At 37.6% G+C, this 16388-nt stretch overlaps 1 protein-coding gene across 3 annotated transcripts in view; it reads left to right on the top strand.

Moving 5' to 3' along the window:
• The window catches only part of BTBD9 (BTB domain containing 9), a 128537-nt gene that overhangs the window by 80208 nt on the left and 31941 nt on the right, over window positions 1-16388 (top strand). For all 3 annotated transcript variants that reach the window (XM_054162419.1, XM_054162416.1, XM_054162417.1), the window contains one exon: window positions 9869-10058. In XM_054162419.1, coding sequence (XP_054018394.1) covers window positions 9869-10058 — 190 coding nt within the window. The remainder of the gene's footprint in view (window positions 1-9868; window positions 10059-16388) is intronic.

Raw genomic sequence — 16388 nt, 5'->3', positions numbered from 1 at the left:
AAGTAGTCTGACAAATCGCACTTGACTTATTTTTATGTTACATAGTGTCCAAGTATACTGGCTGTCACATAATGTAAACCAGAAAGTTTTCCCTTTGTGTTAGGGAGTTTGCAAGTACCATTTCAGCTGCTACTAACAAGAAAATAGAATAAGCAGTAAGGAAGAATGGTGTTTGAAGAAAACATCTACCTTCAGTAAGCTTATTAGGAGAGAAATAAAATATTGCAAGTTTGATAAAATCTTTGTGCTAAATTTCATATGTGGCACTGCCAGCTATGAATTTTTTTAAACTCCATACATAATCAGTGCTGATTTGTGCAAACAAGTGGCAGATATACCTGTATTTGCCTTATCAGTGGTACTCAGTCTTATTTAACAAATACTTAATGCAGGACCCAAAGAACATATTTGCTCTCCTTTTTTGTTTCGGTGTTAATTCAAAAAAGTGTTTGGTTGTAACAGTAGACAAGGTAGTGAATCTGTGTTTCTTCATGGAAATGTACCATGATTGACTTGTCTTTTAGATCTGTTAAAGCATTTTATGAGTTTCAAAGATAATCTAGGGGATGGAGATTTTATGACTCTATTAAAATATATCCATTTATGATATTTTTTTTTTGGTTGCTGAATCTTGCAGGTAATAGGGTTTGAACTATGTAAAAGTAAGTATTCGTTGTTCATAGTTGTCAGTGGAAATATGCTGTCATTCAGTGTGGGTCAGTCAAGGTCTTGTATATATAAGCCTTTTGAAGTGATTTGCAATAAGCAAAGAGAGACCTGTAGGGCTCTACAGCTTTTTATACCAAAGGGATAATAGCGCAATTAAGACAGTTAAAAGAGTAAGAATTCAGTGAGCAGTTAATTGCAAGAGGGATAAGGACAAACTTCTGATTTTAAATGAGGTAGCAACAGTTGGGTGTGTAACTCTACAAAATTTGCAGTGAGAAAAGGACAAACAGAAAGATTTTGGGGCTAGCTGAGAGCAGTCCAGCTGTGAAATGGTGCAGGGTCACAATGGTGTTCCACCACCGGAATTTATGGCCATCAATATTACCCTTTCACAAATATTCTCAACAGCTTTGAACCCGCAAAGTGACCTTATATCCACATAGAGATTTGGTTTACATACTTGTGATGTAAGGTAGCATGTTGTCTGACACCCTTGATAAGCAGAATGTCCCAATTCCACTTCTGTAAAAAAAATAAATCTGTGTGGCTACCAGTGGAGTAGTTGGCTCAGATTTATGTTACTCCTCTAACAAGAATTTGTAATGTTTGTTCCTGTTTCTGCAGTGACTGAATAGGGTAAAGCATACTGAAAGCAGTTAGGAAAGCTACACAAAATATCTGAAAGTGCAGTAATCAGAGTAGATTGCCTTTAAGTTGGACTGAATATAGAAGCTTTTGTCCTCAACCCTTGAAAAGCAGCATTAGGTGATACTGTTGGGTTCATAAGTAACACTACTGGGTCCGTAGTTTATTCCATATGGTATTAAAGATGTTATTAAATTAGGTTAGAACAAACACAGCTGCTCTTTCTATAGCCTGTTTTATTAAGAAAATAAAATGTTGGTCAGTCCTTGAAGGCCATATGGTTCTTTGAGAAAGATTTTTGTGACCCTTCTACAAAAACAGCACGAAAGATAATATGCAAAGAGTCTGTCATTTGAAAACTCATTCCAAAGAAATGAGGCCAGTGAAGTGTTTAGAGATCTTCTGTGGAGATTTAAGAATAATTATTTATTTAATTTTCATGAAGCCTATTCAGCTTGATCAGAAAACTGTACTACAAAGAGAGTAATCTGTCAGATTTATTACTACTGATATGTAGCATCTCTGTAATGGCTGTCACTGTGAAGTGATGATTAGAAGGCTGGTAAATAAATAACAAAAATGAAATGCTGTTTCATGATAACAGCAATTTTATCTTGTGGTTTTGTGTACAAGGTTTTCATGACAAATTATTAATTTGACATCTTATGTTTAAAAGCTAATATGGAATGTGATTTATAGTTACTTTATACAGTACTGGACGTGGTACTGACATGACCCATTGGTAGCTGAGTAGCAGTTTCGAACTGAAAGTTGCAGGAAGTGCTCTTTCAAGTGCTGTCTGATATTTTAGTGTTGTTTTACACTTTGTTGTTTTGTGAAACAAGGCAAGTGACAGAAATTAATTCAATCACATGAAGTTACTCCCTAACATAAATGTTAGAGTTGAGATATCATTTTCCTTTTGACATCATATTATCTCTGTGTAACTTCGCAGTTCTGTGTATTTAAAGTCACAAGATTGACCTGTGTCATTTAACAGGGGTGGAAATATTTTTTTTAAATCTCCAAAGCATAGTGTTTGCTTTTAATAAAATTCTGCTTCTAAAATTTTGACTAGTCTTCAGTCATTAATATTTAATACAGAATCCAAAGCAAATGAAAGTTTTCACAGGCAAGAGGCATACTTCTTCAGAGGCAGAAGCGGTAGCCTGTGTGGTGTGATGTGATGTTTTGTAAAAGCTTCAAATCTGCCTGGGGGCAAGAAGCTCCAACAGTGTTTAACAGAAGGGTTTTTTTTCCCACCTAAATATAGGAACCAATTCCTCTTTTCTGCCTCAAAGGGGAAAACTCACATAGTCCTTTAAACAGTATCCAGTGCTGAGGGGTAGTCAAGGACTGTGCAGACATGTGGGTTTGACCAGCCTACTGTCCTATTTTGAGCCTGGTTAAGGTCATAGGGAGTGCAGCGTGGAAGGCTTTTATATGAAGCTATGTTTATCTGTAGTCTGTCTCAGTCTGTGAGACTATCTTGTAACTTGTACATTACACATGAAAGGGAGAGCAGTGAATAATGACTGAAGAACAGGAGATGGATATAAAACATTGGACTGTCCTTGGTCAGCCTCTGAGGAGTGCTGTTCAGTACTTATGAATCATTGTCAACCTTCATTTGTGTGCTGTTCTGTGCCTTAGGAGAACTTGTTTTAAAAAGGGGGAAAATGAATAAATAATCACTCACTTGTCTTTTACTCCCTGGCAGTTATTAAAAAAAAATGTATGAGAGAATAAACCAGTCCTATCGGTTTCCTAGTGTGTGATTCAGCTTTCTAAAAGGATTGCTTGCTCTCTCCAAGAAGCAGTGAGAGGTTCTATTTTTATGTCTAGTTTAATGTTGCTATCATATTTTATTTCTTCTGCTTTTTAAAGGTTAACCTTCCTTCAAAGCAGTGCAGGTTTACCCAGCAATGTAAGCCAACTCTGCTGCAAGCATAGCTGTAGGGATTATGAAATCTTGAGGACAAACTAAATACTGTAGGCATTTTAACTCTTTCTAGAGGAAAGGACAGTCACATGGTTGATTCAGTTACTGCTACCCATTCTTCAACAGAGATCTGTTTCATGTGATTCTTGTTACTTTTGTTACCTTTTTTTTTTTTTTTGTCCCTTCATATTTTCAGTAATGCAACAAAAGGATGTGTGGTTCTTAGGGCTTTTCTGAAACAATTGCCGTTTCTGAAAGCCTTCTTTAGGCAGGATGGTTAATGGAAGAGCTCTGTGGTTCCCCAATGATCATCAGCTAAAAGTTTGGCCATTTTTAAGGACTTTTCTCATCCAATAAATAGGACAAAAGCATTAATCATTAGTTCTAGTAGACATAAACAAATATCCACCTTCTCTGGCAGTAGGACATAGACAAATATTAGTGTAATTTTCTGTTGCAGATAAATAAAGCTTGCAGCAAGCTTTTCACTTGAATAGGTGGAAATGCTCATTTGAAGACAGTGTTTCTTGAGTTCTTTATTGATTTCTCATTTGAAAATTCAAATGTATCAAGTTTCAGCTGAAGGAACTAAGAAAGAGTATGTGGAAGGGGAAACAGGACTTTGTGACTATACATTTAACTAAAAAATCTGTAGACTTTGTATTTTCTATCATGCAACAAATTAACAAGTACTGATTCATATACCAAATAAAGATTAAACACAACAAATTTTTGGCATGTGGAAAATAATGAGAGCAAAATCCACCACCCTTTTCACCCTCCCCCCTCCAAAAAGGAGTGAAAATAGTGGAACATAGTGACATCATTATTTTATTTTTTTTCCTTTGCTCTTGCCTTTCTATTTTCTAACTGTCACCTTCTAGTGAGGGTACTTTTTTATGAGCTGGGTAGATGTTCAGGGAAAGGAGGAATGCAATTTTACTATCAGAAATGGAGTAATTAAAAATAGATGTCGGAATGAGAGATAAATCACTTCATATTGACTAGTACAGTTTCTTGCTTATAGTTTCTTCACAAAGTGAGGGGTTTTTGTCTTTGCTAAAAGGAAGAGTTGTATTGCAGTAAGGACACATCAGCTGAGAATCACTGACTGACATTAGAAGTACTGTTATTTATATCCTTGTGCAGTATAAATATATTCACTAGTCCATAATGCTGTGAGTTACTACCTTCCTATGAAATCAAACCACTTAGTAGTACTGTCTCTGTGTGTTTATTGTAGTAATTGAATTAAGATTCGCTGATGTCTGGTTTGGTGAGCTGGTGCAGGATCCCATTCTGTTCTGTTGTTTTCTGCATTGCAAGGAGTTACTCAAGGATTTTCTGACTCTCTTTTTTCACCTCATATTAGCCAATTGATTGCAGTGAAGTTACAGTGGATGTACAGAAAGCAAAATCTGACCCATCCAAACTGGCAGATGAAAGGAAGTGCTTTGCACTCAGACATGGAAGCCAATTGGCAATGACTGCATTAATTATTTTTCCTGAGTACTTCAGGAAAAACATAATTGCCATGGAAAATGAAGTGTGCTAAAAATTAGTGGGGAAGGGAATAATAATAATAATTTTTTAAAAGTTTAAGGAGAGTGATAAATGTCTATGACTGAAGGTACCACACATTCTTATTTCTCTCCTGGAAGATTTCTAAGGACAGTTGAGTAAAATATATGTCTTGTCTTTAAATATAGCCAGAACAGCTGGCCCTTAGGCTATGCCTTGAATATGACAATCCTTTATAAAAATACTATTACTAGAGTTAAATATACTGCCATGCTTTTCATTGCTCCATACTGCAGCATAAGACCAGGAGACAAGAAAGCAGGCTGTAATAAACGTTTTGATGCTGCTGTCCTGTAACCTCAATCGTCTCCTTTTGTTTGCTTACAGAATGTGTAGGCTTTGCTGCTGCACATTTTCTGTTCCATCAATGCAAATCGGATTTGTCAGAGCAAAACTGTTCTGTGAGCAGTGGGAAGGAAAAAAAGGACTAAAACTCTGCATTTGTAATCTTCTGTTTTCTCCTTTAAAAATGACTGCTGTGAAGTTGGTTGGCTGATGAAGTTTAAAAAAAAAAAAATTAAAAAAAATAGAAGGACTTGGTTTTGGCAGTATGTTTTTGTAAACAAGTGACCTAAATTGAAGGAGGAATTCTAATGGGAAAAAGGAAGAGAACCAAAAGGCTTGAAAACACAGCACAGGACAGTCCCCACCAGATGGTATTTTTAATAAATGTATCAAGCGGATATAAAAGATGATAATGAACATTCTCAAAACGGGGAGTGGCAGACCCCCTTAGAGAGAAGATACAGTATAGTACCTTCTGCACACTGCAATTAGTTAGAATCACTTTCTAATAAACCATTGTAGGGAAGACCAAAAAATTCTATTAACAACACGCTAAGACAGTTGCTGTGCAGTTGTTAAGGAGTTTGACTAATCAGGCTAAGGTGGTCTTACGATGTCACAGATTAGTGCAGAAATCTAAATGTGAGGAGGAGTGGGATGATGCTCAGAGGGCATGCAGGTAAAATGGATGAACTGAGCTGTACTGTGTTAAATCAATGCTTACATAGCTTACAGGGTGTCCAGAATATGCTATAGAGACTCATTTACTTGATTTTTAAACCAAGATTTCAGTAGCATTCTCTTCCTACAGAAAGCAGTAATAAATAGAAGGTACTTTAATGCCTATATAAAATGCATACTCAAAGAAATTCCCTTATTACCAGGGAAGAGAAGAAGAAATGGAAGCCAAGGCAAATTTTATTCTGCTGCCAGTATTCCTAGTTTGCATTGTTAGTCTTCCCCTTGCTCAGATTGTTCCCAGTGAAGTACTTTTAATGTCTACCACCTGCTCCCCCCTAAGAATCTGGGAATTTCTTAGTGTCTTTTTCACAAATAGAGAATCAAGGCATTTCTAGAATAATAATATGATGGTCTTAGTAATATTTTTTATGAGAAAACAGGATGGTAGTACATCTGATAGTGCAGTAGATTTTTCAGAAACTGCTGCTTTTCCATTGCCTTGGGTTATTAGTTGGCAACAAGCTTACACTTTTTTTCCCCTTGGGTCTTTTATCATGTTTCAGTCGGTTGGTGGCTTTCTTAAGCTTATGCGCCTGACACCACTAGCACACTTAAAACACAGAATCCTAGCTGTGAATACAATGTTACCTCTTTTTTTAAGGTGCTGGAGACACTTACAATTAGTTTTGAAATTTCACATGCTTATATTTAGTCTATTTTCAGACATTGTAGTATTTTAAATACACACTTCACCCACAACAATTAAAAGTGCTAAAGTTATTAATGTGCAATAGCTTTCAAGTGGTACATTTGTATCTGTACTGTATATCATTTATTTTCTTGTGAAAATTAAAATAGTATTGGTTGTAATTCTTCTGTATTTCTAATTCTTTTATTCAGTTCTTGTCCTTGCTTGCTTGTTCTTTTCCTGATTTAAAAAAAAAATAAGTGTGGTATTAGGTAGTGTGAATTTGGAAATTTTGGGGAGCGTTGTCTTGAGCAACTTTTATTTCTTTCATTCTCTTTTAAATTGCGTTACCACAAAGATTGGTTGTCCTTTATCAGAGGCTGACACACGGAGTCATAGGGGTTTTTTTAATACAGCCTGTGCTGAAAGAATTTTTGTCATTGAGATAAAACAGTAAATGCTTTTAACATTGTGGCAGTTTGGGCTGGGTGCCTCCTGCTGCTGCCATACGGGGTGCACCTCTGGTGCCCCGGGTGGGCAGCCCACTGGGTGGACACAGGAAGCTGTGTATTTCATACCCATAATGTCCTGCTCCCTATAAATCCATCTGCAAGGTCTCACACTTCCTCTTTCTTCCCTTGATGCTCCCGTGGGAGATGCTCCCTATCTGGTAATGCAAGGGGAGTTATCTCAAGGCCTCTTAGGCCTGGATAGACGTAATGCCAAGAGGAGAACAGGGAAGGGCAATCTCAGATCTGTCCAGTTGAGATTAGCCTAACAGTGGAGTGGGGAAAGAAAGAGTCCGGGGGGTTTTGGGTGTACCCTCAGGTAGGGAGAAGGGGAGTGCTGGGATGTTTCTGGGTATGCTTGGGATCTTGTTTTGTCACTGTGCATGTGGTTCTCTCTAAAACACTCACTACTTTTCCATTTAAACTTTCCATCACTTCTGCAATCCATTTGTTTGAGTCTCATTTTTCTGCCCCAGTGGGAGGCAAGGGAGGATCTGCCTTCAAACTGGGACAAACATTTGGAAAAAAAGGCTCAACAGCAACCTTGACTTTTAGATGTTTAGAGAGCATAATTTTTCAGCCTGGTTAATATTAATGTTTTTCTGATTGAGAACGAGAATCTCTAGAGAGAATTTGAGAAGTTGAAGAGTCTGGCTAAAATCTGAGCTGTTGAGGCAAGTGCTGGACCTGACAAGGGCATCTTAAATAGTTTTTTTAATGTTCACCTGTCATTCCTGGAATGTGAGGATCAAAATGCTTGGGATTTTCTCTGAATTAGAGACAGAAAGAAAGTGACATACTTGATTAAATATTAACATAGGAAAATAACAGATAATTCCAAAAAATAAGAGTTGAAACACTTGAATAACAGTGCTGGAGGAGTCCTGTATGCACCAGAAAATACACCTCCTTACAGTGTGCTCCTAAGGGAGCTGCTGTTGTCTTGATCTTTGATGAAATTGCTGAAATAATGTCAAGGTTTAGGTGTGTTATGAATTCTGTTGTTTTTAAGGTTATGGGGGAAACTACTTATCATTGGATTTAATTTAGATTAAGTAAGACTAAGTAAATACAAGAAGAGCACTCCTCTTCTTGGAAAGTGTTCTGGGAACCAATGCTACAGTTACATCTTTTGCTAAAGAGTAACACCACCACCACTACACTTTTATTATCAAGTATGTAATGTTGCACTGCTTCTGTCACAGTATCACAGTATCACAGTAACTAAGGTTGGAAGAGACCCCAAGGATCATCAAGTCCAACCTGTTCCAGCAGACCTCACAACTAGACCATGGCACCAAGTGCCACGTCCAATCTCCCCTTGAACACCTCCAGGGACGGCGACTCCACCACCTCCCTGGGCAGCACATTCCAATGACGAACGACTCGCTCAGTGAAGAACTTTTTCCTCACCTCGAGTCTAAACCTCCCCTGGCACAGCTTGAGACTGTGTCTAAAAACACATAGTAAAGGGTTATAGTATCATTTATCTAATTTGGTTTCTAAGAGCAGTAGTCCAAGCTAGTAGCTTCCTGTTTGGATGTACCTTCCAGGGAGGAGGAGCAACTGAAAGTAAATGATGCAGACACGTGGATCACGGTGTTGGATGTGTACAGTGATAGTAAGAGAGGTTGTAGAGGTGAAAGAAAGAGTTCATTGTAGATATTGCAGCACAAGATAGCAGTTTAGCACTTGCCTGAGTTGTAATCTTGCCTTTTATTTTTAACTGAAACTTCCTTCCTCTTGTCTTGACTTTCCCGAGGAATGCTATTACTAATCTGAAAATTCAGTGAGTTTCCTAACTTTCTCCTTTTCTCTGTAGTACTCAAATAACTGTATATAAGATGAATGAAAGAAGGCAGATCTGATATTCTGTAGTAATACCTTTGACTTTCTTTAGCATAGCAGGCTACTGCATGCTGGCATTTTTTTGTGGCTGCATGTAGGGTAGCAAAAAGAATTATCCAGATCTCTGATGAAAATAATGGGAGGCATGCAGAGAAGGAGAAGTAGTATGGATCTTTCCTTCACTGTCCCCTGGAGGAAAGCCATTATCCTGTGTTTTGGGCTTCCTTTTTCAAGGATATGGGTTCCAATTAGTTTTATTCTTTTGCTATTGGGATATTATAATTTCCTTTTTTGTGGCATTCAATCTTACCTTTTTTCTGACTCTTGAATGCAAAATACTTCTGTGCTTCTTGTTCCATTTGTCTGGCAGACCTATTGGTCTCTCCTTCCCTCTTGTAGTCCCATATTGTATTGAAAGATTTTGTAAATATTGAAAAGCATTTTCATTTTCTAAATTCTTGAGTGCAATTTCCAATCACTGTCAGAGAGACCGTCAGAGGTATGAACAGGTGCGTGATGAGTCTCCTGAGTTGTAAGACTTCAAGCCTTTGAGGACCGAGTCCTGCCTTCCTATGGTGCTTTGAACTATCTCCCAGTATTTTTCTCCCCTGCTCCCCACTGCCCCCTTTTCTTTCTTTCTTTTTTATTTTTTTAAGTGGGGGTGGTGGTGGGGAGGGAACTTTCATCATGAGAACAGAATAAATTGTTTGAAAATTTCCTGAGTGTTGCTGGACAAGATTATTTTTTTCCCAATGGTATTATAAGAGTGCTTTCATATCACTGAGACAAGTCTCTCTGCTAATTTACTGAGCTATTTTTGAATCAATGCTGTACAAATTAACTGTATCACTTGATTGTGCTTCATAGTTTGTGTTAAATAAGAGTTACATTTCCTTGTGGTCATCATACTTTCATCCTTTTCTTTTTCTTTGTCCCATTTCTTTGACAGAAATAAAGACCATTGACACCCAAACCATTTTCTGACTGCATGTCTGTCATCTTTGTGTTTTTAATTCACAGTTCCCACTGAAAATGTTGCAACAATTGCAGAGTGTGCCAGTGTGATTGAGGGTGTAAGTCGCAGTCGCAATGCCCTGTTGAATGGAGACATAAAAAACTACGACTGGGACTCTGGGTACACATGCCACCAGCTTGGGAGCGGAGCTATTGTAGTACAGCTAGCGCAGCCCTACATGATTGGATCAATACGGTAAGAGGGTTTATTTTTCTCTAAATTAAGTGCAACAATGAAGCTTTTACTGAGTACAGTAACTCTGATTAGAATATATGGCATGTGGAAATGACAGTAACTACAGGATTAATTTGATAATTGTCATTTGGCTTCTTCCTTCTGTATAACGGGCATGTGAAAAATTTAAATGTGTGAATTACGTGTTGAGATCAGCAGCACAATTCCAGAAAATATTACATTTCAGAGGCATAATAATAGTAGAAGTCAAATTGTAAGATTAGACATATATGCTTATATTAAAGTAAAAATTAATTGCAGCCTCACTTGTGGTTCAAGAAAGCCATCATCTCAAGGCAGCCAGGTTTCATTTTCACTATACAGTTAGTATCAGTTCTGACTTGAACATGGAGTGTATATTAAGGGTACAATAACTTGAATACTGCTTTACAGTCTTTAGGTTAATGAATGTGTTTAGATCTCGATTGAAGTTCATTGTGCTGTTTGTGCAGTGAATATCTGAATGCATACAAATGTTTTTGGCTAATGTAATAACTTTGGAGATCATGATTGGAAAAATATTCTTGCCAGCTTCAGACTCTCTGGAAATTATTTTTATGTCATAAAATCAGATATACAAAACATCATCCTAACAGCTTCCCATTCTCCGTAAATTTAGAGTATGTTGTCATGGACTTAATGACAAAAAAAAAAAGAGGTTTCTGAAGTTGGAGTACCAGTAAGCAAAGGTTGAAACCCAACATGAGGTAGTGGCTTGCCACAGAGACCATGTACATCTGTATGTATTGCTGGGAACTAGGTCAGTGCTTTACTCCTGTTGGAGTTGCCTTTCTGAACTAACTGATGCGCAAGTGAGACTTGAAATTTCTGTCATAAGTGCTGGTTTCTGGTTTCTGTTTTGGCTCGTGGCATTGTTACGATGGTTATAAAACTTTGAAGATAGAGTTTAAAATCAGATATCCAGGCAAATCTCTAACCTAGCCAAAGTACTGTGTTGTATGTATATTAGCTATAGATGTCATATATAATGCTATTCCAGCATTGTTCTCACTGTGTGAAACAAATTGAGTATAATTGGCAGCTTTCCACACAGTATTTTATGCTTTTGAGCTTGGTGGTTTTAATGTTCAATTAAGAAGTGCATCTCAAGTAGAAAACTAAGAAGACACAGTACTCCAAGGTAATTGAAAATATAATTACATCATTTTCATGCCACTTTAAACTTAAATTTAAGGAGCAGAAGAAGCTTTAGGCACATAAAGGAGTAAGAGAAGAATATATTAACTAAAATGCATAGTTCCTCATTTTGTAGTCTCTCTATTCCTGTCTTACCATTTTCTGCTATCTTTCAATTGGTGAATCATACCAACTTTTCAAATCAGTGCAAACACCCTATTTTCCTATACTAAATAGTATGCTAGTGTTTACTGTTGAGCAGGAGATTTTTAATAAGTCTCATTATCAAATAATATGTTAGATGCCAAGAAATGGTAATTGTATAACTAGCAAGTATGTAGAACAAATTTTTACCAAACAAACACCAGGCATTACATAATTTAGAACTAATAAGCATTTGGTAATTCATGTGGCATTGCATTGCACAGATAGAGGGTCAGAATCTCGTCTTTCCTACATGTGTAGTACAAAAAAAATTAGCAGAATGGTTTGGGTTGGAAGGGATCTTGAAAAGATTAATAGCTTGCCTTAAAAACCAATAATAATGATCATCATGTAGGGTATCTTCTAACAGAGGAGACCACCTGCATTGCCTGGAGACAGAAATGCTAGCATTATGTCATCTTTTTCTTTTTGCACTCTGCCCAGAAGAACAATTCTTTCGAGTTGTAGCCATATTTGTTGCAAACCATAGACAGACAACAAAAAGATGCCGCTTCAAGTGGGGAAGTGAGGGTTCAGTGTATGGCAGCTACAAATTTGTTAAGGCTCTGTAACAGTTTCTGTGTTGTACAACACTAAAGATAGTGACAAAGGATTCTTTATTTAGCACCAGGTAACCTGAGATTTGTACAGAAATCAAATTACAAATAAACACAGATTAGAGCAAAAAGTTTTGATATTTTATCTTAGTGAAAGCAAGAGAATTTTTGAACAGAGTATTTTCCACAACTGATTGAACTGTATTTATTGCCTGTTCTCCTGCTGTTTGCTTGCTTGAAAACTCCCTTGATCTCACCCTCCCACCTAATAGAAAAAAATTTCCAGGAGCATTTTCTTCAGGCTGGCTGTACACCGTGACTGCAAAATAACATCAATTGTGCTATCCCCAGGAAATGAGTCATTAGACCTGTGGGTTTGGATTCTAAATGAATAATTAGGAATTAAAAGTACATATCTTTTAAGTTCATAGTCATGAATGTGTCATTACGTATATTTGTATCAGAAAGAGTAAATATATGAGCTTTTGAAAAAAGGGTAGTAGCTGCCTTTAGTCTACAGAAATTGCAATACCACTGGAGAGAGCCTCTAAGACAGAACATGTTACCATGGCAACTAAATTCTGGGTATGAAAAGCAGAACTCTTGGTGTTTGAATAGACATTAGAAATGCATAGAGAGCTTAATGTTTCAGAAGACTATCTTGTATGCATGCTTTCTGCAAAAGTCATCACATTGTCTTGGAATTTTAGAACCACTTGGGTTGGAAGGGACTTGAGGAAGACATCTAGCCCAGCGTGTTCCTCAAAAGAGGGTTTGCTATCGAGAAAGATCTTCCTACCCATGACTCTATACATTCAGGTCTTAAAGACCTCCAAGGAAGAAAATTGCATGACCTCTCTGGTTAGCCTGTTCCAAAGTTTAATCATCCTCACAGTGCACTACTTTATTATTGGATTTTATTTGTTTGTTTCACAGTATCACAGTATAACTAAGGTTGGAAGAGACCCCAAGGATCATCAAGTCCAACCTGCCTCGACAGACCTCACAACTAGACCGTGGTACCAAGCGCCACGTCCAATCTCCCCTTGAACACCTCAGAGACGGTGACTCCACCACCTCCCTGGGCAGCACATTCCAATGACGAATGACTCGCTCAGTGAAGAACTTTCTCCTCACTTCGAGTCTAAACCTCCCCTGGCACAGCTTGAGACTGTGTCCCCTTGTTCTGGTGCTGGTTGCCTGGGAGAAGAGACCAACCCCTTCCTGTCTACAACCACCTTTCAGGTAGTTGTAGAGGGCAATGAGGTCACCCCTGAGCCTCCTCTTCTCCAGGCTAAACAATCCCAGCTCCCTTAGCCTCTCCTCATAGAGCTTGTGCTCAAGGCCTCTCACCAGCCTTGTTGCCCTTCTCTGGACATGTTCAAGTGTCTCGATGTCCTTCTTAAACTGAGGGGCCCAGAACTGGACACAGTACTCAAGGTGTGGCCTAACCAATGCAGAGTACAGGGGCACAATGACCTCCCTGCTCCTGCTGGCCACACTATTCCTAATACAGGCCAGGATGCCATTGGCCCTCTTGGCCACCTGGGCACACTGCTGGCTCATGTTTAGGCGGGTGTCCATGCAGTTGCTGTTTTTCTATGCCTTCAGCCCATCTAGAATGTCCTGCTTCAACTTTTGACTGTTGCCTTTTGTTTTTCCTATTATATACCTCAGTAAAGAGTCTGGCTCAGTTTCTTCTCAGGTACTGAAAAATGCTGTTAGGTTTCTTCCTCCTTGGCCTCAAGCCTTCTTAGACTAAATAAGCCAATTTCCTTGGTGTCTTACACAGTGTACTCCAACGTCCTGATCATCTTGATGGTCCTCTGGTGTCCATGCTTGGATTTATAAATGTTGTATTTGTGTCAAAAATGCAATGCAGTATGCCAGGTGTGATCTAACAGGCATCAAGTAAAGTAGAATAATCAGATTTTGCTTGTTCTGCTGGCTCAGTTCCCATTGCTCCCTGTGCTGCTAGCCTTCACACATGCAACTAATGGCATCTTCCATTCAGCTGGTTTCCTGTGTCCTTTTTAGCACAACCAGTCAGTTTGTAGCATTTACTGCCACAGAGGATTAGTCTGTATGAGGAATAGGATTTTGCCTTTGAACTTGTTGAATTTAATTAGATTCTTTTTCACCCGTACCCTTAGTCTTCTCAATGGCTGGCAAACAGTACTCCTGAACGGCAACCACACTCTTGAGTGTAGTGATAGCACTGCACAGTTTGCTGTCATCTTTACACTTGATGAGGACTTGTTCCATCTTCTTGCCCAGGTTGTTGATAAACAGGGTAGATCCCAGAACAGACTGGAGAAATTCCTCTTCATCCAGTCTCTAGGTGGATGAATAACTGTTAACCACATGCTGCTGAACTAAACAATCTAGCTAATTTTTACCCATATTGTAGTCTAGCTGTTTGAAGTAACATCTCACCTTGGATGGAGAGATGCAGTGGGAAACCATGTTGAAACCTTATTAATGTTAAATACTTCTTTAGGAATTTGTATATAAACTTAGAGCTCTTGACCTTCACATCATAATTTTATCCAAGTCCTGAAACAGATGTATGGGCAGTCTGTACTCAGTAGTTTTCAATAGAAAAGACCTGGAAAGCATGAGAGTCGGACTGGATGACCTTTCAAGGTCCTTTCCACCTCTTATTATTCTATTATTTTATTTTAAATTTTATTCAGATTATAGATAGTAAAACTTTTTTTTTTTCTTGAAGAGGTTTATTCTATTATTAAGACTCATACTCGGAGGATCTTACAAAAATGGAATGCTGACAAATAGGAACAGTTAGCAATGAAAATATTACAGAAACTTTTTCCACATTGTTGCCTGTCTGGACAGAAAATAACCATGCCAGTTTTCCTTTCTGAGAAGACCCTTACCAATAACAGAGAGACAGCTATATTTAATTAGCATCAGAAAGACAGCAGTTGCTGTGTTTAACGTAGTAAAATAATTTAACTTTAAATGACTCAAACTAATATTGGAAAGACTGCCATATCTAACTCAAACTTTCTCTGCACTTAACTGAAATAGAAATGTAATGCTATTTTGCTACAGTTTTTGGCTGATAACTTCATAGTGTATGTTGGGTGGTTGTTTTGGTTTTTTAATTAATATTGGGGGGGGGAACCAACCAACCAAATAAACAAAAAACAACCAAAACCCCAAACAAACTGAATTTATTATAATCTATAGTGGAGTGAAACAGATATTTTTCTGTCTGATAGAGGTTTTCATGCTAAAGAGAAATACTTTGCATCTTGGAGAAGGTAAATTGACTACTTATACCAGTTAAATCTATTTGAAGTCTTTATTACTAATATGAATATGTAATAACAAATTGTTTTGCTTCTCATATTCAGGCTAATTCTTAAATTAACAAATTATACCATGTAGATTTAATGTGTTTTCTCTTTACTTATACTATCATCATATAAATCTCTTGAGCGTTCTAATGTGCCATTCCACTTCTGCTTATGAAGTTTGTCTGTCTTTGCTTCTCATTTTCTGTGCTTGCCTCATTTGAGAGTGAAATCATAACTCAGAATAAACAGTCATAAAAGCACATACCAAATATGTAGGAATTGCATCTCCTTTGTAAGATGGTGAAGAAAGATTAATTTCCTGCAAGAGCCCTACTGAAACAGAAATGCCTGCAGAAAATGAAAGGAAGACAACTGGAGGCAAAAACACAGAGACAATTGTATAAAAAGATTGCTTTCCTCATCATTCAACAAGTGTCACTGCCTCACATTTTAATTTCTGTCTTTTGTGTTTCTCTGTTAGTATGCAAATGGTTTATGAACACAGTACTATCAGATATTTATACTGTGTGTGATAATGACTGACATTCAAGATGCAGGTATTATCCTCTCAGGTGCATTGGCTGTTAGTGTTTGGTCTTCTGCCAACACCTTGAGTAAATGCAGTTGTACAGCAGTCTGAACTGAACAGTGACAGGCTTTTCTGCAGACATCTAAGAGTAGAGCGAGCAGATACAGCAGAGCATGACATTTATGGAAATACTGTTCAAAAAAGTACTACAACATCTTTTGATGTAACAGGCAGCCAATATAATCAATTTCCTACATCTGTAATATGGAAGGTTTTTTTATATTTGAAAAGCTTTCATTTTGTAAAATGAGGCATTGTAAACATGATGCAGATAACAGTAGCATATTAAATTATTAACAGTCTTAGACTTTTAGATACCCAGCGAAGTGGCATAAGAGAAATATGTTTAAATCTCATGATGTTTCAGGGAGTGAAGTAGATAAAGCTTCATTTAGCTTTTCCTTCTCAATCCTGAGGGCAAGATTTACTAACAAGAGCTTTTTATTCTTATGTGGGAAGTCCTAGGAAGCTGCATTTCTAA

Source organism: Dryobates pubescens, chromosome 6 (assembly GCF_014839835.1).
Source record: "Dryobates pubescens isolate bDryPub1 chromosome 6, bDryPub1.pri, whole genome shotgun sequence".
Classification (NCBI taxonomy): domain Eukaryota; kingdom Metazoa; phylum Chordata; class Aves; order Piciformes; family Picidae; genus Dryobates; species Dryobates pubescens.
Note: the sequence above shows the minus strand (reverse complement) of the source record. Positions and strands in the feature narration are given on the sequence as shown.